At 39.8% G+C, this 25,362-nt stretch overlaps 1 protein-coding gene across 1 annotated transcript in view; it reads right to left on the bottom strand.

Annotated features, from left to right (window-relative positions):
• The window catches only part of sorcs2 (sortilin-related VPS10 domain containing receptor 2), a 278,645-nt gene that overhangs the window by 2,793 nt on the left and 250,490 nt on the right, over positions 1 to 25,362 (bottom strand). Inside the window, exons 10-23 of the mRNA XM_061066215.1 lie at positions 21,784 to 21,930; positions 19,308 to 19,410; positions 17,918 to 17,994; positions 17,620 to 17,711; positions 11,647 to 11,754; positions 4,477 to 4,597; positions 4,253 to 4,386; positions 3,707 to 3,826; positions 3,177 to 3,348; positions 2,906 to 3,092; positions 2,004 to 2,137; positions 1,317 to 1,440; positions 739 to 851; positions 32 to 154 (exon numbers count right to left, since the gene is read on the bottom strand). Coding sequence (XP_060922198.1) covers positions 32 to 154; positions 739 to 851; positions 1,317 to 1,440; positions 2,004 to 2,137; positions 2,906 to 3,092; positions 3,177 to 3,348; positions 3,707 to 3,826; positions 4,253 to 4,386; positions 4,477 to 4,597; positions 11,647 to 11,754; positions 17,620 to 17,711; positions 17,918 to 17,994; positions 19,308 to 19,410; positions 21,784 to 21,930 — 1,755 coding nt within the window. The remainder of the gene's footprint in view (positions 1 to 31; positions 155 to 738; positions 852 to 1,316; positions 1,441 to 2,003; positions 2,138 to 2,905; positions 3,093 to 3,176; positions 3,349 to 3,706; positions 3,827 to 4,252; positions 4,387 to 4,476; positions 4,598 to 11,646; positions 11,755 to 17,619; positions 17,712 to 17,917; positions 17,995 to 19,307; positions 19,411 to 21,783; positions 21,931 to 25,362) is intronic.

Raw genomic sequence — 25,362 nt, 5'->3', positions numbered from 1 at the left:
AAATGGTCATTTTTTAATGTGAATTTCTTACCTTATCTACAAACATGCTAATCTTGGCTGGTTTGCTGCTCAGCGGGAGAACGTACAGGTCAGCGGTGGTGGGGAGGCCGGACTTCACCACAGTAACCAGGGACTCCTGAGGGACACCTGTGATCTAAGTTCAGATGGTTGCACATCAGTCACATCTTGGAGCAACAGTGATTCGTTTTTTTGACAGTGCATCAAATCTGTTTTGCTGGAAGGGGTCGCTAGTACACATTTTCACCTTCACATTCTAGAACACATTTTCACCTTCACATTCTAGAACACATTTTCACCTTCAAATTTTGTACACTGTTTTTTACAAAGAATGGACAATTGCACTAAAACACAACCTTGATCCCTATTTCAACATCCCATTTATTGTATTGTATTTGTATTTTTTGTCATAGTTTTTATTACTTACTTCATTTTCCCCTTGCACTGCTACCTCCATGTGCTGTTGTGTCAATTGCGTATTTCCTCAACTGAGGATCAATAAAGATGCATCCAATCTTACCTGATCAATCATTTCTTTAGTAGCTACCTTTCTTAACTTTTGTGCTATCCCCTTTTTGTGTATTAATGTGAGGCCCAGTGTACATTACATCTATTTCCTCCACTAGTTGAATTAGTTTGAGAATATATTAAGATAAGGAAAATCAACAAGTTGTGTGCGAACCTCCATGTACTTTTTTCAGTGTGTTTATTGAGCCCTACCTTAGCAAGAATTTTGGTGACCACCTGGCCAATGTCCTCTCTCCACTCTGGGATGTTTGGGTTGAAGTGGTCCAGATTTCTGCTGAAGCTCAGAGGGATGACCTGGAAGTTATCTGGGACATAACAGAACACGGGAGGAGTTCATCACATATAGCATCGAGAAATAAAACCGAACCATTTCATCAGAATGAAATAAATCACAAATATTGCATGTTCAGTGTTGAACAGGAAATACAAAGACAGAATCTATTGCTGTAGAAACACACTGTATGTGGGTGTGTGCTGATATGAGCATTGTTGAACATACAGTATGTGGGGTATTCAATGTGGACATGCAGATGTGCGCCAACAGATAAAAGTGGCTTAAGGACATACAACTGAAAGAGATGAGCAGGATTCTGTAATCTGCCTCAGTCATTGACCCACTTTCCATTATGTTACAAACTGTTACTTCGAATCAATGTTGAAAATAGTGTTATTTTGTTGATGCTCTCAATTACACGATAGCACTTCTGTCCGTCCTGTACACACTTTTAGCGACATCAACCAAAGTCCACCGTGGGCTTCCATTTTGTTACCGTAGACTCGGACGGTCCTGGTATCCTGGACCATGGATCGGCCGTTGGAAGCCTGGACGGTGACTGAAACCTCTCCTGTCTCAGGGAAACGAGTCAGAAGGCTGTTCTGCAGAGTCAGCGTCGGCTGTGTGAGACAGAGTCAAAGCAGGTTGCATGTCAGTCATCTCAAGTTTACCAAAAAGGATTCAATGTTGTAATTCAATTGAATTATATTTGAATCAGCAGTCTAATCCTATTTTAGCTCACTGTTTTGGTTTTTGGGCCCACAACATTTTCAGACCGTTTTCAGACATTAAATTCTGACATATTTGTTTTCTTTCTGTTTATTTGAGTTTTGCATCTGTCACATGTTAGACACGTTAACAACACATCCTCTCTATGACTCATGCAGAGGATCTACTGCTGTCTTCTCAAATGGGTTCATTTGGACATTCTGCAAGGTGTTTTCTAAGGAGCTGGTGGAGACTAGAATTCAGCTAAAAGGAGAGTGAACGCTTCTTAGCTGACCAAAAACATGCCTCTTCTGTGTCTCTTAAATGCAAGCATATGCAACTATTGGTATTTCTGCAGCAGCTTCATTGGGTGGTAATATGTCAATGTTTCTTTGCAGCGTGTGTTGCTGCCCCCAAAAGGCAAGGAAATCAATTATGCAGTAGTTAATGCACAAAGTTGTGGCATATCCTTTACCCGCAGGTTGTCTCCTATCCACCAGTAGAAAACGGTCAGGTTGGCCTCAGTGGGAAGAACTACGGCGGTAAGATTGACCTCATGGTTTCTTCCAGCGATGGGAACCACTTCCAGGTGCACTTCTTGTAGAGGAGCTTTAACAGAAGAAAAAGATGATTCATAGGCTGACAACGAAAGCTATTTTATTCAAACACTGAAAACTGAAAGTGATGATATGGCTGTAAGATTTAATTCTGGGTGATGTTTAATTAGAGGTCGAATTCATATCAGTCAAGTAAATGTTTTGTACAAGTAAATGTTTTGTACAAGTGCTTCAAGTGAGAAACACAGTATTTGAGGCTGAACCTAATTTAATCCTGGCAGAACTAAAGGATTACGGCTCAGTGAGTCTCCCATGAGTCTTCATTATCAGTCTAAACTCATACAACGATAGAAAGACTTTAAGTTTTACAGCTGTACAAAGGCAGAGTTGTTCTGTCAGTAAAAAGAAAAAGACAACATCCAATAAAAATAAAATCCCCACTGACTAAGGCATCATAGATTTACCTTGTATGATATAAATTTCAACAATCAGACAAAGTTAAAGGCAGGAAATTCTTGCCTGGGAAGTGAAAAATGTAAAGTTATCAAAAATGAGACCCAATCCTGTCTCCTTAGCAGCAGGGGATGAGTGTTTGAGAAAGCGAGACATATCAGACACTACTGAACCAACAAAACAATGGTTTTATCATCTTTTCCACTGCCAGTCGTTCAAATAAATGTATGTCAAAGGCAAGTGGAGATTGTTGATAGGTTGTGTGATGTCAATGTTGGCAGCACTGTCAGTACCTCCTTAAAAGTACAGAATTCCCATGGTGGCCAAAGAGCAAAAGAATCATGTGAAAACTGTCTGGGAAGCTGACCTGTGACCTGGATATACATGGTGGCCTCGTCGTGCCCCGCCATATTCTCGGCCTTCACTGTGACCTTATAGACGCCGGGCTTTTCGTAGCGATGCTGAATGGGTTCATCCGTCACCGTCAGGTTCTGGTAAATGGCCCGAACGCCGTCACCGAGGTCCACCTGGTACTTGGTGCTGCTAGTGTCGCCCTGGCAGGAGAACGCAACCACTTCCATCACATTCAAATGGAATCAGGAAAAGAACAACCAATAGGAAAACAGCTTTCATCCTACCTGTTCCTGATGAACAATGAATGTGATGTCATCACCAGGTGCCACGGCCAGCATCTGCCCTTTGATGCCGATCCGTAGTCCTCTAGGGGGCAGTAGAGGGCAGTTGTGCTGTTTGGCGCTCTGCTGCCGGTTTAACCCCCCCTCACACACATTAGATATCACCTTCCTGTAGCTGAAGGGGAGCAGATGATATACAAATGTTAAAATATATAGGTGTGCTTCGTCTTTAAAAGAGTCACTAAGGAATTTGGGAAATGTGCTCATTAATAGTCTTTCTGAAAGGACATTTATTGGTTTCATATTTGTGCATTATTTAGGTGCATTGTTACCAGGAATTAATTCAGTAATTCTTCTTGGTAATTATTTATGCTAAGCTAGGCTAACAACATCCTGGCTTTGGCTTCATAAACAGAAGGGAATTAACCAAAACTATTGTTACACTGAAACTTGTAATAAGAGTATTTCACATTTTTTTTGTGTGTGTGTGTGTGTCTGTGTGTGTGTGTGTGTGTTTATGGACGTGTGCAGACCCAGTGGTGGACTCGTAGGTCTGTCCTAGATGGCAGTCTTCAGGGGGTGAGTCTGGGTCATGCCAGAAGTCAGCTAAGCAGCGATCGGCCTCTTTGTGTGACCTCTCAAAACCGTAGTCACTGCAAATACATACAGTAGACACACACACAGAGCAGACAAACAGGTGATATAACAATAGTTAAAAAAGCTGAAAACTACTTAGTAGGCATTCTGCAACAATAAACAATTTAAATGGATACTCAGGAATTATTGTTTTTATGGAAATGGTATGTATTTATTCAAGACTTTTATTTAATTTATATTATGCATACTTTTTCCCTGTGTTTTAATAGTTAAAAGAAAAAAAAAACTAACTCACATAAATAAAGTGTGTACAAGCATAATTGAAATTGAAAGGTTTTATATCCTTGGTTGTAGGATTTGATTTCTCAGACTTTGCTCCACTCGAGCACATTTACTTATTTCTGCTGCAATAGTCCAATTCTTCCACTGGACCAGTTAGGTGACATGTAGTCGAGGGTTTCCCATGATTCCTAAGGTCTCACCAGTTGAAGTCCTTCTCTGTGCATTGACAGGGTTTGGTGATGAGAGCAGAGGTGTAGCTCTTTCCTTTGATGCAGAACGCGGTGTCCTTTCTCTTCCTGAAACTCCGCTCCTGGCCCATAATGCACTTCTCTCCCTGAGAGCAGACAGTGAGATGTTAAAAAATATTTTAAGATAGAAGCAGTGTAATCCTGTGTGTGTGAGAGTGTGTGTGTGTTTGTGTTACCTGCAGGTCTGTGAGCTGCCAGGAGTCATAGTCAGACTCTGTACACTGACGGGGGAAAGACTGCCTGAAGTCCACTTTGACCAGCTCCCAGTCCGACCTGTAGCTGATGTGGCCAAACACACTGCAAACACACAGAAACACAACAGATGCAAAGTGAACACGCAATTTAATATTGTATTTCTTCACATGTGGATATGTTATCCCCCATTCATGCACCCACTGGGAAACAGCTGGCAGACCCTTCCCTCTCCTCTCCACTAGAAGATGGTGTTTTACAGCAGAACGCAGGTGATGAATACCGTCCCTGTCAGCTGGATCATTTTTTGAAGCAGACTGATGTGACACAAGTCATCGACTCTGACATATGTTGCTGTGCAGCTGGCGGGCCGCGTTCACCTTGTTAACCGCGAGGCGAGTGTGACTAATGTTGTCTTTGCCGGCGTCATTAAAGGGAAGTGATGGACGTCTCACGCAAGCTGCTGTTCCAGCCTCTCATCCGTTTACCTTTGTTGTTTCTCTCGTTCATCCGGGGCTCTGTCCTTTACCTCCAGTGTCTTCATTAGAAGTCTGCGTATTTCTGTGTCCGTTTCAGGCACTCTTATTAACCCACTTCACTCACACTAAAAAAATCACATTTTATAAATGATCGATTTAGTTGCTACAAGGCCCCAATGCCAGCATTAACTTTGGGTCCCTGTTGACCCTCCCTGTTCTTCTGCTGTGCTTTAGAGTGGGTATTTTACTGGCGACATTTGCTTACTAGGAACCAGTTAAGACATAGTGAAGCTATGTTTATCTTATTATATTTTAGTTTAGTTTATTTTATTTTTAATATTTTTTTAAGGTACTTTTTGTTGAAAACCACACAATAGACATCAGCAACATATGTAGTTCTAAAAACAAAAAACATCATATAAATATTCAGTAATATGAATGACCATAGATTCATATTTCGTTTTCCATTCAAAAAGAAGTAAGAAGGAGCAACATGCTTTTCTTGTCCTAACCCTCTTCTATATTAAATCATCAAAGAAAAATTTGAAATATAATTTAAATCTCTCCCAGTGCCCTACATTACAACACTAATCACTTCTTGTAACATGACTACAATAAGCAGAACAGGTTACATCATTTAGCAGTTGTCACAAGGCGTGAATCAGACAAAGAACATTCATTCGTGAAATGTCCTGAGAGGACATGTTGCTGTTTAGGAATACATTCGAAATTATTAACTCTTGTACATTTGAGTGAGAGCTAATGCTTTAGATGTCAGATGTGAGCACATGAAACCGAAACAATCTGCATGGCTGGACAACTTTTGACCCTTCACAGCCTCCATATCCCAGTCAAAGGGCTCTAAATATAGATACAATATTAGTGTTAAAGTGCTAGCTCATACATCTGCTCTAGATTTGCTCTTGCAAATTCATCAACTCTATTGCATTGCTTGTGTGTCAGCTCCAGTTCATTTTCAACGGTTATTAGTTGTTTTTTTTTAAGTTTTGAATAGCCACTCCAGAGCTGTATGAGCTCTAATAGTGGACAAACAACACTGTAATCAGCTCAGTGAAAATAAATCAACACTCATTAACATTGTGAAAAGTGCTGCTCCTTTAGTTCCTGTCATTAAAATACACACAGATGAGGAGGAGAAAACATTTCCAAGGATGCATTTGCAAGCCAGGAGAGCTTCGCTGCTGAATGAACTCACATGCAGAGAGTCCTTTGAAGACATATAATTCATTTTTGAAAGGTATACTTCACATTGTGCAAGGAGGGAAATGGTTTGTCAGCAGCACAACGATCTGACGCTATGGTCTCACACAGCAGCACGTGCAGGACAAGCCCATTGAGAGTCTGTCCTGTCTCTGACATTTGACCAGCTGTCATTTGTATGAGCGGTGGACGATCCCTGCTCTCCTACCTGTCCTTGGTGCTAAGTCACTGCTCAAAGACTTCATTATGGGATGGAAGGCCGCGCCGTCAAAATCGAAACTCTGTGGCGAGGAAAAAGACCTTGGCTAATCTGTCAGACATGAGCTGCCCTCAACGTACCTCTGAGGCAGCCGACCCTATCTCGCTGGAGCCAGATGGGCAATATATATATTTATAAATGTACCTATATATATGTGACTATGTGTGTGTTAAGCCAGACAGTGTGTCTGACACATGGCAGACGAGTTGGAGAGTTCAAGTCTCTCCCCCTTGTGTGCGACTGGATATGTGTGTGTGTGTGTCTGTGTGTGTGTGTGTGTGTGTGTGTGTGTGTGTGTGTGTGTGTGTGTGACCATCTCTTTGCCCTTCTCAGCAGATTACAGCAGGGAGCCGGCCTTATCTCAGGTCTATGGCTTCCTGAGATGATGTGACAAGTCTCACTCCAGCTAACCTACTGATGGAGAGATTGGGTAAAGACAGAACCTCACGAGATTTGAACTCTTGAGGCCTGGATCAACAAATGGGGTCTGACTCAATATTCTCCGAATTTTGGCCAAAGCAAGAGGATTGTTATTATGTAAAGTGGCAGAATTCAAATATCTCTAACTCAGCTCCTCAGGCTATGTTCAGACTTCAACAACCTCAGACTTCAGGTCGTCTACATACTGAGTGGCTCAAAGCAAAGCCAACAATGATAGTGCTCAGGATAGGTTTAAATTCTTTTTAGTGCCCAAAATGAACTCTGAAGTGATACCTTACTGCTCTTTTTCTAGGCAAAAATTAAGCTGAAACAAGCCTTCAGCCAAAACTGAGTGGGTATATTTGTCCCAGTAGTCACACGCAAGTTTATTTATTTGACCATAATCCTCTGCCACATCTCTGGAAGGAAACATGAAAGAGATTCAAAGTGAAACCTGAACTTTAGAACCCACTCTCTTTTGCAAAAATTTTTTAAAAGATGGTGGATGAGGAATGATTACAGCAGATACTGACTCTTTTAAGGTTCATGCGAGTGTTGTATCATTTCAATATTTTCACTGGATTCAAATGGTAAATATTCTGTATTTTGCCATTCACCAATTCACATAACATCATACCGTGTGCAGCACTTCCTCAATCACTCATCACTCACACACTTCTGTGTATCTTGCCCAAGACATTACGGCATGTTGATCAAATTGCTGACTGTCTTGCTTGTAGACAACACGCTCTACCTCCTGAGCCGGAGCTTCCCATGTTGAACTTACAGACAACATGACAGAGCTATGAGCCGAGCTGCTCATGTGACTCAAAAATGTCCATTTGTACAACAGGTGCATTCATACTGTAAGGATCAGAGCTCATTGAAATTGTCTTGGCCAACTCTTGCTAATTTTTATTAAGTATATCATCAATCTAATAACTAGCATTAATCTGATCATTCTAGAAATCTCTGTATTTGGATTATTATTATCAGCTTCCCACTTGGCTTGTATACTGTTAAGAGCCAACGGGTCGACTGTGCCAAATTTGGTGGATCTGAACAGAGACTACATTTAATATTAATAAACTTTGAATAAGCAGGCGACAAGTTTCAGAAAGAAAGATGCAGTGTTAATTTCGTTGACGATAACGATAACGAAAAATATTCGTTAACGCCCCTTTTCCCATGACTAAGACGAGACGAAGACGAAACGAAAACGGATCTTTGAAAATAAAAACTATGACGAAATCTATTTTAATTTTCGTTAACGAGACGAGACGAAACGATAATGTTGGCGGTTGACTAAGTCACAACAATTTTTAAAAACATAATCGTATCAGGCCGTCGTGAAGTACCCGGAGCGGCGAGTGTGTGTGTCTGTGTGTGTGTGTGCGTGTGTGTGTGTGCTCCGGTCCCGTGGCTCCGCCCCCGCGCACTCGCTCAGAGAGACACAGTGAGATCAAAGCTCGTTCATGTGAAGCAGGCCGGTCACTGACTCACCGGTTGCTTCTTAACTATGGAAACAGTGAAAACACAGAGTTTCTCTGGTCTCAGCTGCTCTGAGATCAGCGCCGCAGCTTCTGGATCAGAGCAGAAGCTGCAGCTGGTTTCTACCGAGCTGCAGTTTCACTGTCCGCCTCCAGTCTGATCTGCTTTCACTTTTTTTTTTCACATTTCGCCAACTAAAATATATAGGCTGCAGCTATATGTTTTTATTTATTTCAAAATAGGGTACTTCTTATTTCATACATTTCCCACAAATATGGGGATGACTCAAATAACTATGGAAGCCCATTTCCGCCACTGTGATGAAAAAAAAAAATTGGTATCTCATTATTATGAGATACTATCTCATAATTATGACTTAGCATCTCATTATTATGAGATACTATCTCATAATTATGACTTAGCATCTCATTATTATGAGATAGTATCTCATTATTATGACTTAGTATCTCATAATTATGACTTAGCATCTCATAATTATGACTTAGTATCTCATTATTATGAGATAGTATCTCATAATTATGACTTAGCATCTCATAATTATGAGATAGTATCTCATAATTATGACTTAGCATCTCATTATTATGACTTAGTATCTCATTATTATGAGATAGTATCTCATAATTATGACTTAACATCTCATTATTATGAGATAGCATCTCATTATTATGAGATACTATCTCATAATTATGACTTAGCATCTCATAATTATGACTTAGCATCTCATTATTATGAGACACTATCTCATAATTATGACTTAGCATCTCATTATTATGAGATACTATCTCATAATTATGACTTAGCATCTCATTATTATGAGATAGTATCTCATTATTATGACTTAGTATCTCATAATTATGACTTAGCATCTCATAATTATGACTTAGTATCTCATTATTATGAGATAGTATCTCATAATTATGACTTAGCATCTCATTATTATGAGATAGTATCTCATAATTATGACTTAGCATCTCATTATTATAACTTAGTATCTCATTATTATGAGATAGTATCTCATAATTATGACTTAACATCTCATTATTATGAGATAGCATCTCATTAATATGAGATACTATCTCATAATTATGACTTAGCATCTCATAATTATGACTTAGCATCTCATTATTATGAGATACTATCTCATAATTATGACTTAGCATCTCATTATTATAAGATAGTAATTCATAATTATGACTTAACATCTCATTATTATGAGATAGTATCTCATTATTATGACTTAGTATCTCATAATTATGACTTAGCATCTCATAATTATGACTTAGTATCTCATTATTATGAGATAGTATCTCATAATTATGACTTAGCATCTCATTATTATGAGATAGTATCTCATAATTATGACTTAGCATCTCATTATTATAACTTAGTATCTCATTATTATGAGATAGTATCTCATAATTATGACTTAACATCTCATTATTATGAGATAGCATCTCATTAATATGAGTTACTATCTCATAATTATGACTTAGCATCTCATAATTATGACTTAGCATCTCATAATTATGAGATAGTATCTCATAATAATGAGATGCTAAGTCATAATTATGAGATGCTAAGTCATAATAATGAGATGCTATCTCATAATAATGAGATGCTATCTCATAATAATGAGATGTTAAGTCATAATTATGAGATACTATCTCATAATAATGAGATACTAAGTCATAATAATGAGATGCTAAGTCATAATTATGAGATACTATCTCATAATAATGAGATACTAAGTCATAATAATGAGATGCTAAGTCATAATTATGAGATACTATCTCATAATAATGAGATGCTAAGTCATAATTATGAGATACTATCTCATAATAATGAGATACTAAGTCATAATTATGAGATACTAAGTCATAATAATGAGATACTATCTCATAATAATGAGATGCTAAGTCATAATTATGAGATAGTATCTCATAATAATGAGATGCTAAGTCATAATTATGAGATAGTATCTGATAATAATAAGTTACCAATTTTTATTTTTTTTTATCACAGTGGCGGAAATGGGCTTCCATAGAAATGGGCTTCCATAGATTAGTATAGTATAACTTTATATAAAATTTTATCAGCTTTGTTATCAAATATGTTTTGCGGCTCCAGACAAATTTTATTTGGGGGAAGAGGGGGCAAAATGGGAAAAGGTTGCCGACCCCTGCTATCTGTAGACCTATAGGAGGGACATCTAATGGACAACCTAAGTACTGCAAGCTAGACTAGTACGCAGTTGTAGACACAACACAGGGGGTCCCTGGACCTGAGAAGGGAAGATAAGGAGTTTAATGTGGCTATTAAATGTGACTAAAACTAGACTTAAATGTAATTTGTTTTCGTCGACTAAAACTAGACTAAAATGTAATTTGTTTTCGTCGACTAAAACTAGACTAAAACTAAGAAGGATAAAAATGACTAAAACTAGACTAAAGCTAATATGCATTTTCGTCAAAAGACTAAGACTAAGACTAAATCAAAAATAGCTGCCAAAATTAACACTGGAAAGATGCCAGCAGCCCATTTCAAACAGGCAGGATTTGAACGGGCAGTGCACTTATCATATTCAAAGTTTGTGAAACTGTCAGATCTGAGGGTTAATAACAGAAAATGTACAAGTCCAATGCACTGGTCTAAGCCTGGTGGAACCTGACAAAGAGCTCAGGAGAGAGACAAACAATTACTTAGAGCCAGAGCAGAACCACAGAAATAAAATGTCACGAGAGGAGAACAGCCAGACAGGGAGGGAGGGCAGAGGGCACGCACAGGCCGGCTCTCCCATCAACCTCTGCTGCAACGGCAATCAAACCCTCGGGAGGTGAAGAGAGAAGACGGCTTTGCAGGAAATCAGGAGGGAGAGCGGCTGGTGTTAACGCCTCGAAATTGGGCCCCGAACTCCAACAGATTGAGAGGGAATTGTTGTGATGGGAGAGAAACTTGAGCTTTCTTGAGTGTAGTGTTCCACGAGGCAGGGCTGCCCCATCTTTCCCTCTCTGACAACATGAGAACCAAGCTGAGAGTGGGTGCACGATTAAACTATAAGGTGTAGGAGTTGCCAAGATTCTGCTTCCACAGAGACTTCTTCACCCAGTATATTATAATTTACACTTGAACTTGGATTGAAGCTCTAATTTGGATGCTTTTCGACCAATTTTCAATCATCTCAAGACATAGACTTTAATTGTATTATTTCATCAGCAGCCCTGTAATCGAACTTTATCTCCTGCTGCAATCAAGATTACACTCACGTCATAACCAGGGTCTCGTCTCCTGGCTCGCTAAGGAGTCCGTCAACGAACACAGAGGTGCTGGTGAAGTTGTGAACGGTCCACGTCTGTCCTTCATCGATACTGAACCTGCAGACAAAGAGGAGGCGGTCACAATCAACAACACTCAAACAGAGATATCGATGAATCTCTACCTAAAATAACAGGCTTTTTGAGCAATGCTACATTACAAAAAACACAAAATCCCTCCAGGTTTAAAATGTTTGTCATTTTTAAATTATACTTATACTCGTTTTATGTTCATTAATTTTCCATTTCCATTAATGTTTTACAAGCACGAGACTTCAAAATGAACATAAAACTGCAATGGAATGATTATAAATCTTTGGTGGTAAATCTGCGTCTTATTTAAATAAATGAAAACGCCATAAGATTAGGATTGGGTATCGTTTGGACTTTTTCCGATTTTGATGCCTCTTTTTCTGAAAAGAAAGAAAGAAAAAGCACTAAATGACTGTCAACAACAAGAACAGCCTTTTATTCCTTCGACAAATTGTAAGTTGAAATTAAACATCTTTTCCGTGCAACTGGAAGATAAAGAATCTGAGATCTCCAGAGCGAGTTATCTGCCAAGTGCAGTCTACAGTGGCAGCAGTGCTGAGTAAATATGGCTGCCTGATGGTGAGCGATCGATGTGGAAGCAGCGTGTGGCTCTCACTGCGGACTGCATGTGGTAATGATGTGCTAACAAGGGCTACAATGTGATAATGAGCAGGTAAACATGTAGTTACATAGAAACAGAGGGGAGATACAGAGCTACCAGAGTCTCCATTGTGTAAAGGCCTCAGCATGCCTCAAATAAAGTGTTTGTCATGTTGGCTTGTCACGTTGTTTTGAAAACTACTCTCTGACGCCAGAATCAGGAGGGTGCTGCCTCCGACTGTTTTTGTTTTGGCCAGGTGTGAGGACGTGGGAAATTTGGCAGGTTGTGAATTTCTCTCAAGCTCTTCTTTTTTGTTATGCAACTTCAAGTACAAGAAGCTTTCGATAAGCGACTGACTGTAGTTTTTGAGATAAAATGTCAAGACTACAAAGACACTGTGAAGGACTGAAACCCAGAGGCCAATTCATGCTCTGGACTCTCGCTGGACGGGACCCAGGCGAACCCCCCGAGGTAAGAGGTGATAAGAGTGGATGCCTATGTGCCTTTTACTGCAGGAGCCCCTTCAGGATTCTATCTGTGACTTTAGTGGGTTAGAGCGTTCGTCCTCTAACCAGAAGGTCAGTGGTTCGATCCCAGTCTTCCACATTCCAAATATCTTAGTTTCCTTGGACAAGACACTTAACCCCAAATTGCCACCTTCTCATCGAGAAAATTGCTGCATGTAGATGTGTTGTATGAATGTTTGTTTGAAGGGGTAAATGTAAAACTGTACTGTAAAGCACTTTGAGTGGTCATCACGAATATAGAAAAGCTCTACATAAATAGAGACCATTTTAGGCAAACTGAAGCCTCAAGTGTCTACACAAATTCAAATCACATCAAATAAGATTTTTTTTTTATCTTGAGCAGGACTTTAAATCCATTAGTCATCAGCTGGACATCTGCAGCCTTCCACATGCCGACGTCCTCAGTCACCTATCCAATTATATCTCATTTCCTCTGGCTAATACCCGAGGAATTATTAGAAATGGATGCAGCGATAACCTTGTAATCAAATAGATTAGTGGCCCAAACTTATAATTATGCACCATGCCACACACCCGCATTTAATCCATTCCTTCCAGTGGTGTGAAGAAACCTGAAACAAGACTTTTTCTTCGTGGAGCTAATCATAAATCATAAATATACATAACACAATCCTGTCCAGCCACCGTGTAACGTTGGCATCTCAATTCTCAGACTGCTAGCTTTTTTATAATTAAGTGATATGAATGCCTTGTGTGAGTCTGAGCTGACGAGGGGAGCTGCAGGGACCGATTCTAAACTAATCCGAGTCAGTGCGTGCGCGCGTGTGTGTGTGTGTGTGTGTGTGTGTGTGTGTGTGTAAATTCACAGTTTTCACATTTTCAAGTGGCTGTGAACGAGGCATTGCTTTGAAGCACACAGTTGGAGATATCCTGCCCCATGGGAACACAGCTTAATTATTTCAGAGAGTGAGAGACACTGAAGAAGAGTAGCCAGTCTTTCAAGGATTCGTAGGGATTTTCTGGAGTGTCTCACTGTGGACGGCTTGACTTGAAGGAGCATTTTAGGTCAGCGAGTGTTCCTAACAGAGACAAGTACTGACTCCTCCAAACTGCTCTCTTTCATCTTGCCAGGTCAAGCTCTGTCTGTGTATCTCTTGTTCTGTCCTTCTAACTCGTTTATGCTTCTATTACCTCTGCTTCTTACTGTCGGGGAGATATAACCCGGCCACATGGAAACATTACACGTTCTTATCCTAAATGAGAAGTAGAAGCCTTAAAAGGTAACCCTGCTGAAGCTTTGACAACACCATGGTTAGGGCTGGATATTGAGCTCAACAGTCAGTTTCCAGATGTCAATTTCCCATTCATTTACTGAAGAGAGATTTTGATTATCATCTGTAATATTTTTACCGTCCAATATAGAAATATTACAAACGAGATTGTGAAACAATGTTACATGTTCCTGTAGAAGCTACAAGCTACAAATATGATAGCAACTTCCTTTGCTATATATACATAAATACAAGATTGAAACTACAACATTGTATGGGTAATTCCAGAGAAGAAAAGTGCTGGAAGTCTGACAGTGATTATTCCTAATGGTTTATGGGATGTAAAGTTCACACACTCTTAAAATAATTATGTACACATCCTTGTACCTTTGCCCAAATTTGTATTTCCAATAATATTTTGGTGGTCGGCCCGGCCTTGAACCGTTTTAATAAGGATTTTCTAAAACGAATATGAAATGTTCTGTTGGCACGGATGTCCTGATTTCAATTTTGATTCACAAAGTCCACTATCGATTAATTTGATTCAGTTCAATATGATTCTTTATGATGGAAAACCAGTATTGATACAATAAAGAAAACGCTCAAATAATAACCTTTCAAAAACAACCACAGCCGACAATTGTTTTACTGCCATATACACACCAATTACATCGTTTTGTTGCCACACAATGTTAAAACTTGTGATTTTCCCGCCAGTAGTTGTAATCAAAAATGCTGACCATCATGGTTGGATCATTCAGTTATGGTCCAGTATTCGTCTCCTCTCTGTGTATTGTATACATTAAACCCTTGGATGCCCCCTGGATTGCTGCGTAGCAATATAATTAAGCACACACTGATTTAAGACACTTTGCCACTGTGGGTCTCTCAAGCAGAACAATAACAAAATGCAGCATTTGGTGACGTTGTATATGTGACGACGGACATTTATTCAGGAATCTAATCAAATTATTGAGGGGGAGAGAGGGAAGGGAGGGGCTCCTGAAGTTCAGCTTTTTCTCTGATATCAAAAGACCCAGTTATCCAGTCGACTTAAATTCTTTAAATATACAGTTTAAAACCACTTAGATCTATTGTACAATTGTAAAAATGTGTCTTAACACTAGATTAAAAGTCAGTTATGTAATCCTTGATGAGTGTGCAAGTGGATATGAAGCAAACTTTACCTTTATTAAAGGGACTCTTACCTTTGTTGCATTTTTACACTTTTTTTGGATAAGGTTAAATTGGTATTAATAAGGTAATGACACTCTAAAATGCAAGACAGACCCACCAGGAGTAAAAACAAACAATTATTTCACTCTCATAATATTTAGTGAAAACTTCAACCAATAAAATTCTTCGGACCGAAGGACCTTATTGGCCGACAGACCTGTCTGTTTGCTGCATGGACATGCAGGTTTTCCGTCTGCTTCTTGTGGCGCATTCGGGCCCGCGTCATCAAGGCATGTGAATGTAAATGTATATAACTTACCGAATCCATTGCTTTGGTAAACAAAAACTCACGTGCGTGCGCGGAGGCAGTAGATTGTAAGTCTGCTTGTAAATAAAGTTTCTTCAAAAAAACACCGCGGATGGGAACGAGGGGGTGGGGCATTGGAGGAAGGCGGGATGATTTGAATGTGCTGTAATTCTCAAATGCAACAAAGGTAAGAGTCCATTTAAAATAATGATTTCCTCTTGGTTTGAAAATTGCTACTAATATTTGGGATAATGTTAATACACAAATCAAACAACATATATGTAACATATGTGTTGTGTTTGGACATTTTAATGCAGAAAATTGATATATTATACAGCTCGATTATAACAGATAATGTATTCAAGTTGTTCATATTCTTGTAGTCCCACATAGGGCTAATGAAATAACCACAAAGACGTGCCACTCAGTGAGGTTTTGTGGGCCCATCAAGCTGCGGGGGCCCCAGGGCAGCTTCCAATTTAGCTGTGGTTAAAGCCTTAAAACTTAAAACCAAATCTCTTACAGATTTGAAGGAGACACGATGGAGCTCCAACTATAATGTTATTAATCACCTTCTTCAAAAGTACAAGGTGTAACAGGATGCCGCTAAAACCATGACAATGCTGTTTCATCGTTCCAGTCAAGTAAGCCAGCTAAACAGAAGCATATAACACGAGACATGAGCAAAACACTGGCGTTACATTGCTGCTCCATCATCAGCTTCTTGGCTCCACAACGATGCACATCTGAAATGTGTTTCTCTCACGCCCAACACTCGCTCTCTATTAACAGAGCCGCAGAGAGTGAGAGAAATATCGTGGGGGTCATGAACCTCCAGCGAGCGGAGAGTTTCTGTGTCTAGAACGGAGCACAGACAAGAGTTTTGAGAGTCGGAAATCATAGCAACTAATGAGGTGATAACATTACAGTCATTTTGTGTAATGGAGTGGTGAAAAAAAATTGTGCACATTCTTCGACTAAGATTTCTTACAGAATGCTTTCACAGCTCAATCAAAGTTGTTTTTCCGCAGCATTGTCGCAGCCTTTTGGGGTTATTGATTTAGCCGGAGGCATGAGGGAGAGAAAAATGTGAAGGGCGACACTCCACAAGCTTTCTCTGAGAGACAGATGAGGACCCATCGAAAAGGTCATTTGATTTAGGTCTGCGATAAATGCTTTTCTGAGTAATCCCTTATCTATGCTTTCTCATTATTTCATCTTTATTTATTAAGGTCGATGAGATAACATCTCACTGACATTGAAGTTGTCTGCATGAGCTGCGGGACAGAGGAGGGGGATCTTAAATGATTTTGAAGGGTATGGTGCCGATCTTTCCACTACTGTGAAAATATAGAAAATGCCTCAGTAAACTGAATTGGTGAGTTTTTTCTTTATTATGGTGAAGCTAACCCTTTAAGTATGATCCAGTGGCTACTTATGGATGATCCACTCCCAGAATAAATAAATAACCTGCATAAAATCCATCCCATCACTGGTAATTGTGGTAAAAAAAAATGATTTAAATAGACATTCAGTAATATAATACAGTGTTTCCAGACTGCGGCGGCCCACCATATTCTAATTTGTTCTCGTAATAAAACAAATTTACTGCTTATACGTACCTACATAAAAGATTGTTCTTCTTGGCTTAAAAAGGAGAGTACTGGAAGTCATTGGAAAGGGATCTTTGGCAATGGCTTATGGGATGTGTAGTTCCTTTAATATTCAAAATTATTATTTTAAAATAAAATGTTTATGGTCATGATGCATTATGTTGCTGGTCGGCCTTAACATTTATTTTTACACAAATTTTCTGAGAGTCAGACCTCGCCCTTCAAGCTGCAGTTGTGTGCAATGCAGTGATCTTTCTCTTGCGATATCACATCTCACTTTTTAACCTGGGTACCTGTCACTCAGAATCAATTGTGCATGAGAGTGATGTTTGTGCACCCCCAGTTATATCATAGATTGAATGAGTTATGTGGGAAACACTGTAACAACGTCTGCTAAAATTCTCTGTTACTTCTATGGACATGAGAGTGATCTTACTTGAGTATCTTGAGGGGAATAGAAGTGTCCTTGATGGCAACAATGACTCCACCGTGGTCCATGTACAGGATGTGATGCTCCTCCTCAAACACCTTCACAGAATTATTGGGGGTCAAGTGGAAACAATGTTACAAAACAATAATTTTCTTATGTTTGATTTAATATGAAAAGCTAAAAATGAAAAACTTGGGTCATGGAAAACCTTTGTTAGTAGAGTTAGTAAAGGGGAGGAGAAGAGGGAGGAGGAGGGAAAGATGGGTAGAAATAAAAGGAAGATTTGAGGGAGGACATAATGTACCTGTCTCCATGTCTTCCCACAGTCTGAAGTGACGTACATCTCTTCCTTGTACTCGACTAACTTGGAGCCAAGGTTACCTGAAGGCAAGATGGAGAATTGAAAGTTCCCTCAGGCAGGTAGGCTCAAACGAGGTATCAACAACAGAGAGCACAGAGATTGAGGAGTCTAGACAGTGAATCATTCAATAAAGAGGACGTCAGATAGGCAGAGGATTAAACCTTAGAACCTTTTTATTGCTTTAATTTGCTACTTAACAATTGACCAGATGGAAGGAAGTGGGTCCTGTTGAACCGGATAAATCAAACATGTATCACATAGTGGAAGTGACAGGTTTGCTGAGCCCGATCAAAGGCTGCCATGAAAGTAAAACATTACAGATGAGAAGAAGAACAGACTGTCCGAGAAAATAAAAAGTTGAGTGCTCTTAATCTTTACTTTTGACTCATTTATTGACTGATCATACTTTCAATCCAGAATTCATGTCTGAAAACGGCTTTAATGTTTCTGTTATTAAAGTTTTTATAACACTTTGTTTTTTAGGTTGTGTAAACGAGTTCCAGTACTGTACCACAGGCAGACAACCTACTTATTCTTTCACAGTTTTCAGTCCCTGTGGGTTTGTTTTCTTTTGATTCCTACGTGAAACGTCCACACACAAACACACACAGTGACGTATTCAATAAATAAAATTGTATTTGGTTCAATGAATTCCTCTGTGTGCTCGAGTGCTTGGCACAGAGCAGGGAGCGAGGAATAGTGTCGTTGAGGCTCCTCTCTGGGTAAGTGGTGGTTTGTCTCTGTGGCACTTTTTAGCTCAGCCATGCGGACTGTTTGTACACAACAGTGATTTATCGTAAGGACGACAGCAGACACACATCAACACAAACTGACACACAAAGACACAAGGGCATATACATATAATAAACATACATACATGCAGTATTATCGGGCCACGGTTGTGTCTGGATTTAATTTAACATTCAATACATTCTTTTACAATATGAAATTACTGTATATTGGAGGGTTTTTTTCTATCTTTATTCAAGAGCGTGATCTTTCAGTTGGAGAGCAGGACTTATTGATTTCACATTCAGATTGTGTAATACATTCCCTCAAAACCCTGCGCTTGCAATCAAATATAACCTGCTCGTGCTTAGATTTGCTTCTGTGTGAGTGGATATGTTTTTTCTGCTCTATGATTTTATTTTTGCAACAAATCGTTAAAATTTCTCCCAACCAGTAAATGCCAGGTTTAGGGATGATGAATGAAATTGCAGTTACTATTGCTGTTGGTGCTGTTTCCATAAAATAAAAGGAAAAACCATCTCTATTCACAGTCTACGGGTCAAGCAGTTTTTAAATGAGTACAATGTTTAAAGTGGAGACTCACCGGCTCCCATGATGAGACCTGGAGCAGAGTCTTTGGTGTGGACAGTCCCAGACACATAGGGGTTGTCGGCCCAGCGCAGGTGCAGGTGGAGCTGACACTCGGGCTGCAGAGCGGAGAGACACAGATAGAATCTAATGTGAGGATCATAGCGTCATTCATCCACAGCGTATCCAGGACATTCGAGAATCTCCACTATAAAGCAAAAAGAAAGCTTTGGCCTCTTGAGTGAAATAAAAGGTGAAGTTAACATGCTCTGTCATATGTGATGAGTCTTACCACACAGATACCTGATAATCTGACTGCAAATACAGCTTCAGTGTGGGGGCTCTCAGCTCTGTTGAGCAGACATTTAATTGGAGCTAATTAATTTCAAATGAGAGAATCAGTCATGAGATCCACGAAGGCAAATACTTGCCAGGAGCAGAGCTGCTCACATGGACACTGACCTGCAACAAATGTGCAGTACTTTGTGCTGTTGACTAGAAAATGTCCTTTTTAAAAGTTTATGTGTTTAAACGTCTGTGGTTTGGAGTTCACTCCCTCGTGTCTGATTATTATCTTAATGTGTTGCTGTTCATGGATCTGTTTCATTCTCATCAGAGCTGTCTTCATTCACTGCTGATCTCCTTGTTGCTGCAAAGCTTCCGAATGCTTTCATTGTGAGGCGGCTAGAGAACAAGCAACATATATAGATTTAGCCGGGCTTCATTTGCAGTGAAGCAAATCAATTTGAACCAGAATTTGCTTATACTGAAGAGAAAATCTGCAGAATAGTTGTCTGAAGTATTGAGCAAACGATCGCAGAGTTTTATTATTTCACTTTTTTTTACATTATTGATCCAGGAATGGAACTTACATCTCAATGAACAGCAGTAATAAGAGCAAAAGTATAACCTTTTTGTCACCAACTATTTGTTAGGGTTTGAATTCTTTAGCCTTTGAGAAATCATTAGACTAACGGTTATTTCCAACTAATTTGGTCAATTAAATTTGGCCACACCCACAAAAGTTTGATAGCCAATTATAAAAATACAAAAATCACACATGTGGTCAGTGTTTGGAGTTGGTATGTATTTACCAATATCTGTGACAATTAGTTGAAAAATGCGTTCACCTGTTAATTTTGTATGAAAGAGTATTCATGTAAGTGTAACTCCTTGTGTTGACAATCATGGGATGGGATGAGTAGAAAACAGTAATGATTTTGTTGTAATTCCATAAATGTTGTCTGTACTTGAGAGGTTACAGAGCATCAATTAACCTTTGGCATTATAAACCACTGATGTGATGTTGGAGAGATTAAAGTAAAGGGGTCCAGCATGACGCAGGAAAGGTTATTTTACATCTTTAACCTTTTACCCTAAATAGATTACACTCGTGTGCGCTGGTAAATGCTGAACCTTTTCCACAGTGACATTCCACCACTGTGAAAATGTCAGCATTTCACTTGAACACAGGAAATATATTGCGTAGTAGCGCATGTGAAGCAGACCCTGATATTCAAGGCTGCACCTGTAACACACAGAAATGTGCTCTTTCTGTACATCCTGTCTTCACCTCTCTCTGTTCAACAAGAGTGTTGATGTGTTCCAATGTGTTTTTTTCAAGGGTTGGCGGCACGAATCAACTCCACTCCTCGAGTATTCACAGTCACGGCCGTCTCGCTTCAAGGGGAACGCTTAATAGCCGTTTGACTTTTGAAGTCTAAACAGTTCATTCTGTTGCTTTTCAGCATCAAATTAAAAGCAGATTGCAGGCATTTATCTCACACCACACCTTATTCACACACTATGATGAACTACTGCTGTTCCTTCATTAGGTCAATACTCTCGGCCAGTCTCTAGCGAGGTAATAGATATGGCTGACAGTGTTAGCGTGATACAGTGACACATTAAATAGCACATCTTTTGCCTGGTTTTGTCTGGGCCCGCTTATTTGTGATGTCAGCAGGTGACGGGTGTGATAGCAGTGTTTGAACCGAAGTCGCCTCTCCGTACCGCATAGATGTTTTTTTTCCGTCATTATGTTGAGGTATAGATGAAGCTAAAGGGAAAAAGAGGTCAACGCCTGCTTGCGTGTGTGTGTAGCAATCGCAAACACGTGTGGCGCAGATATTCTGATCTCTACGTCTTCTTTTAAATTGTTCAGCCGACTGGAGTGATGGTTCCAATAAAGGATCGGACCCCCCGCCCCCCCACCACCTCCTCTATATCTGACTCGCGTGATGTGATGTGGAGATATCAGACTGTGGGTGACAGCAGGTGAATGCCAGGCTGGCATCTCGTCCTTCCTTCTCTGACTCCAGGTTCACAATCCTGGTTCCAACCACATGGTGGACAGCTCTATCTATTTTGACTGGCAGCTGCATCACAGTGTGCACATACAACATGTGGCCCTAACTAGTACAGTGAGCTAGTGGTAGAGAAAATGTAATGTATTATATATATTGAGGTAACAGAGAAAGGGTGACACTTACTGCTTTGCAGCTAACCGGCTTTCCATTCATGTCAGTGGTAGGCGGGGCCAGGGGTTCCCAGCTTCGTCCTTTGTTATAGGTGATGAGGGTCGTCACTTTGCCATTGCTCTTCTGATTGGCCAGAAAGACCCCTTTGATTCCACGCACCTGGGAAACAATGTGAATTTACATCAGCAAGGGCAAACCTCACAAAGTATTTACTGAACAGCGCCCACTGCGGCCACAAGGCGGAGTTGTAATAGCGCGGTAAATTATCAAATAAGTACAGCATAAGTCTGAAGGTAAAGTCATACAGGTGGAGCAGCAGGTCCCAAGGCGGTGGAGTGAATGTGCACCCTGATAATGACGGATTCCTTTACCAATTAAATTAATATTGGGTCTCATCATGGGTGCCAGTGAGTCTCCACTTTAAAAATGTTATTATTTTTTTCTCACAAGCCACAACGTTCTCACACTGATATGACATTTTTTAGACGGACAAATCAGGTGATAATCTCTTTTGTGTGAGACCTTTCTCAAAGCAACAACTGATCAAAATTTGACAACTAATCAAAAGTAGAAATTCGGTCTTGAGATATCCCATTCAAAAACATGCTTTTCGAGGCCACTGTGACCTTGACCTTTGACCACCAAATTATAATCAGTTAATCCTTATGACCAAGAGAATGTTTGTATCGAACTGCTTATGTGATTTCAAGACAATCATTTTCTTCTTTCAAATGTCACATAGTCTGACTGTAATTACGAAAACTGGGATTTGATCATGTATTTTCCTCGATATAAGCTCAAAATAAAATGAAAGAGGAGAATGAGATCAAGCTGTTTCCTGGCAGACGTCTCACAAAGAGTCAAAATATAAAACTGCTGCAACTGGGCTGTAACTTTACCTTGAACTAAAGATGTTAGATGTAGAATATCAACCATAAGAGAACCTGCTCTTTAACTGTCATCGGTGGCTGAAACCTGATTACCCACGGTGCAATGCATTGCAGGGCAATGCATTTCCTGGATGCTGTGAGCAAACCACTGACACAGAATGTGGAGGGCCATAAAAGTTGAACTGAAATCCATACATACTGCATGGTTTCTGTGGCTGTTAGGCTGCTAGCTACAGCCTCTGAGGCTGAAACATTAAACGCAGAGACGATGATGAAGACAGCACAGAGAGACATTTAAACAGAGCCAGGCAGCTTGTCAGACATGTCTCCATCCGCAGACTCCCCAAGCTCCATTTGCTTTCTATTATGTGGCACTGATGTTTATGGAGTGAAAGAGAGTAATTGTTTAAATCAAGGCACATAAGCCTGCTTGTATTCTCTCTGGACTTCTGGCTTCTCTTCTTTCAGTCTGCACTTCTTCATCTCCCCGCTTCTGTTTAAGCACTTCTTCTCCTCCGTTCATTTTTTTGCCTCAAGCCTTTATCCATCCATAAGTGTAGAGCTGCACCAGAATGACGCTTTGCAACTTTTTTCTCGAAGTGAGAGAAGAGAATATTTTCAGTTTGAACAATGATGAATTTCAATGAATATCCATTTTATTTGTATCACTTGAAGATCCAATCACCGCAAGTGCATATATGATGAAACAGGAACATGTAAACCAATGTTAAAATGGTCGTATTGACATTTAAGATGTTTTGATTATTTCACATCTCATGCATTGTTTGGCACCCAAAACACAAACTACCTATGTTCACCTATGTTGCTTAATGCCAAACTCATTACAACCGGTTTCATCCATGGTATCATCTAAAGCTACTTAGTGAGATGTTTGACATGATGCACAATGATCTCAGCGATCTATCTTTTTATCCTCTGGTCAGTGTAGGTTGTCTAATATATGTAAACCTGCCATTGTAGGAACAATGGCTGGCATGCGTCATACGTGCGCTCCAAATAGCCCTCCACATATATATCAATCCTATGTATGTCCGTTTCTCTATCTCTTTCTGCAGCCCGAGTGAGTGATGAGAGAGGAAGAATCGAAGTCTGCATTGAGGGCCTTTGCCTTATGGTCCCTTGACTGTCCTTGGTGACCATTTATCTAGAGACCTTGCCACAGCACTGAATAGCTTGACTGCCAGAACACACAGATTAAGAGAAAGGGAAGGCAGACACAGTCGTTTCGAGTTCAGGCTCATCCCCCACCACACTTCTGAGTCCTTGAACAAATGTCTTCATATAACATTGCTTTCATGAATCAATTACTGAATGAATTCACTTAATATCCATTTAGGTGGAGGAAGCATGCATCTCCACATATTTTCAACACCTACTCATTACGTCTACTCTTTAACTGTAGAAGGTTTTTGTCAAACTACTGCACCATAAAGTAATTGCAATTGTCAATAGCCAAAATATCCTACATTCGTTGCTGCCATATTGCGCTGGTGATGTCATTTGGACTCAGCATTCGGGCAGTAGTAAAAGGACAGTGGAACCACGGTATCTAAGTCCTGCTTATACACTGTCTACATCAATGTTGCCAAACAACTCAACTCAACATTTCTGCTCGTCCAGGCTAAGATGCAGCCCCACAGTCTTAAAACTTAAACAGGGTCAGCAGCATTTCAAAACTAAATTTTGTGGCTCTAAATCACCAGTGCAGTGTGGACATCAGGCGTATCGATAGCAGAGTTGATGTATTTTCAAAAGAAAACTTAGTAGTGTGGTTGTAGCCTGAATCTAACACAACGTATCACATGACCCCTACAAGTGTTTACTCTTTTTTTATGCTGTGTAGTCTTGGTTATGAGTAAATGTAAGATGGAGTTTGAGACTGGCAGGAGGTATACATTTCAATTCACGCCTCCACTACAAGCTTTGGTTTCTCACTGAAACAACAAGAGTCCAAGCCACCTTGAGGTTGAGGTTGTTCTGGTATCTGATTGAGATGGCGCCCAGATACTTCCCTTTGGAGTTTTTCCTTGCATAACCCACTAGGGACCTAAGAGATGTATGTGTTGGTTCTCATTATACATTCCACATCATGGGTGCAAGAACTTTTCTTCCTTTTGTCATCTCTCGGTACATACCACTCTAAACCATAGGCCTCTGTAACAAACACAATGCTTTTGCTTTAAAGTGCTTCTACTATTGATTTGGGGTGATGTCCCGCTGTGGCTGAAATAGCCGAGATTACTGAAAGACAGCTATTTCTTTTCAGTGTTACTGAGGACAAAAAGACAAACACAAAGCCAACAATGTGTCAAATTGTATGCCAACATTAGGACGCAGCAAAGTGATGAGATAGCTCAGGGTGAAAACTAAAATGCTTGAATTCCCCTGTGGTCTTAAGTGCAACCGGCATCAAACATTACTTTCCTGCATTGATAAAAACGACTACTTTGTCTATTAGCCATTAGACATTATTAAATAATCAATCAACCACAAATGACCCACAACAACAAATAATCTATCTCACAGGCATTGTGTTTGGACAGTTCAAAGTGACCTATCAAGTTTATTTTCACTCAATTAAAACTGTCCTGCTGCCTACAAATTGAAATAGCCTCAAGTTTAAGTCCGTCACTGCTCGTCAAACAATTGCAGTGTTTGAGTAATGTGTCATTAAAATGTC

Source organism: Limanda limanda, chromosome 22 (genome assembly GCF_963576545.1).
Source record: "Limanda limanda chromosome 22, fLimLim1.1, whole genome shotgun sequence".
NCBI lineage: Eukaryota > Metazoa > Chordata > Actinopteri > Pleuronectiformes > Pleuronectidae > Limanda > Limanda limanda.
This window is presented reverse-complemented; position numbering and strand designations above follow the sequence as displayed.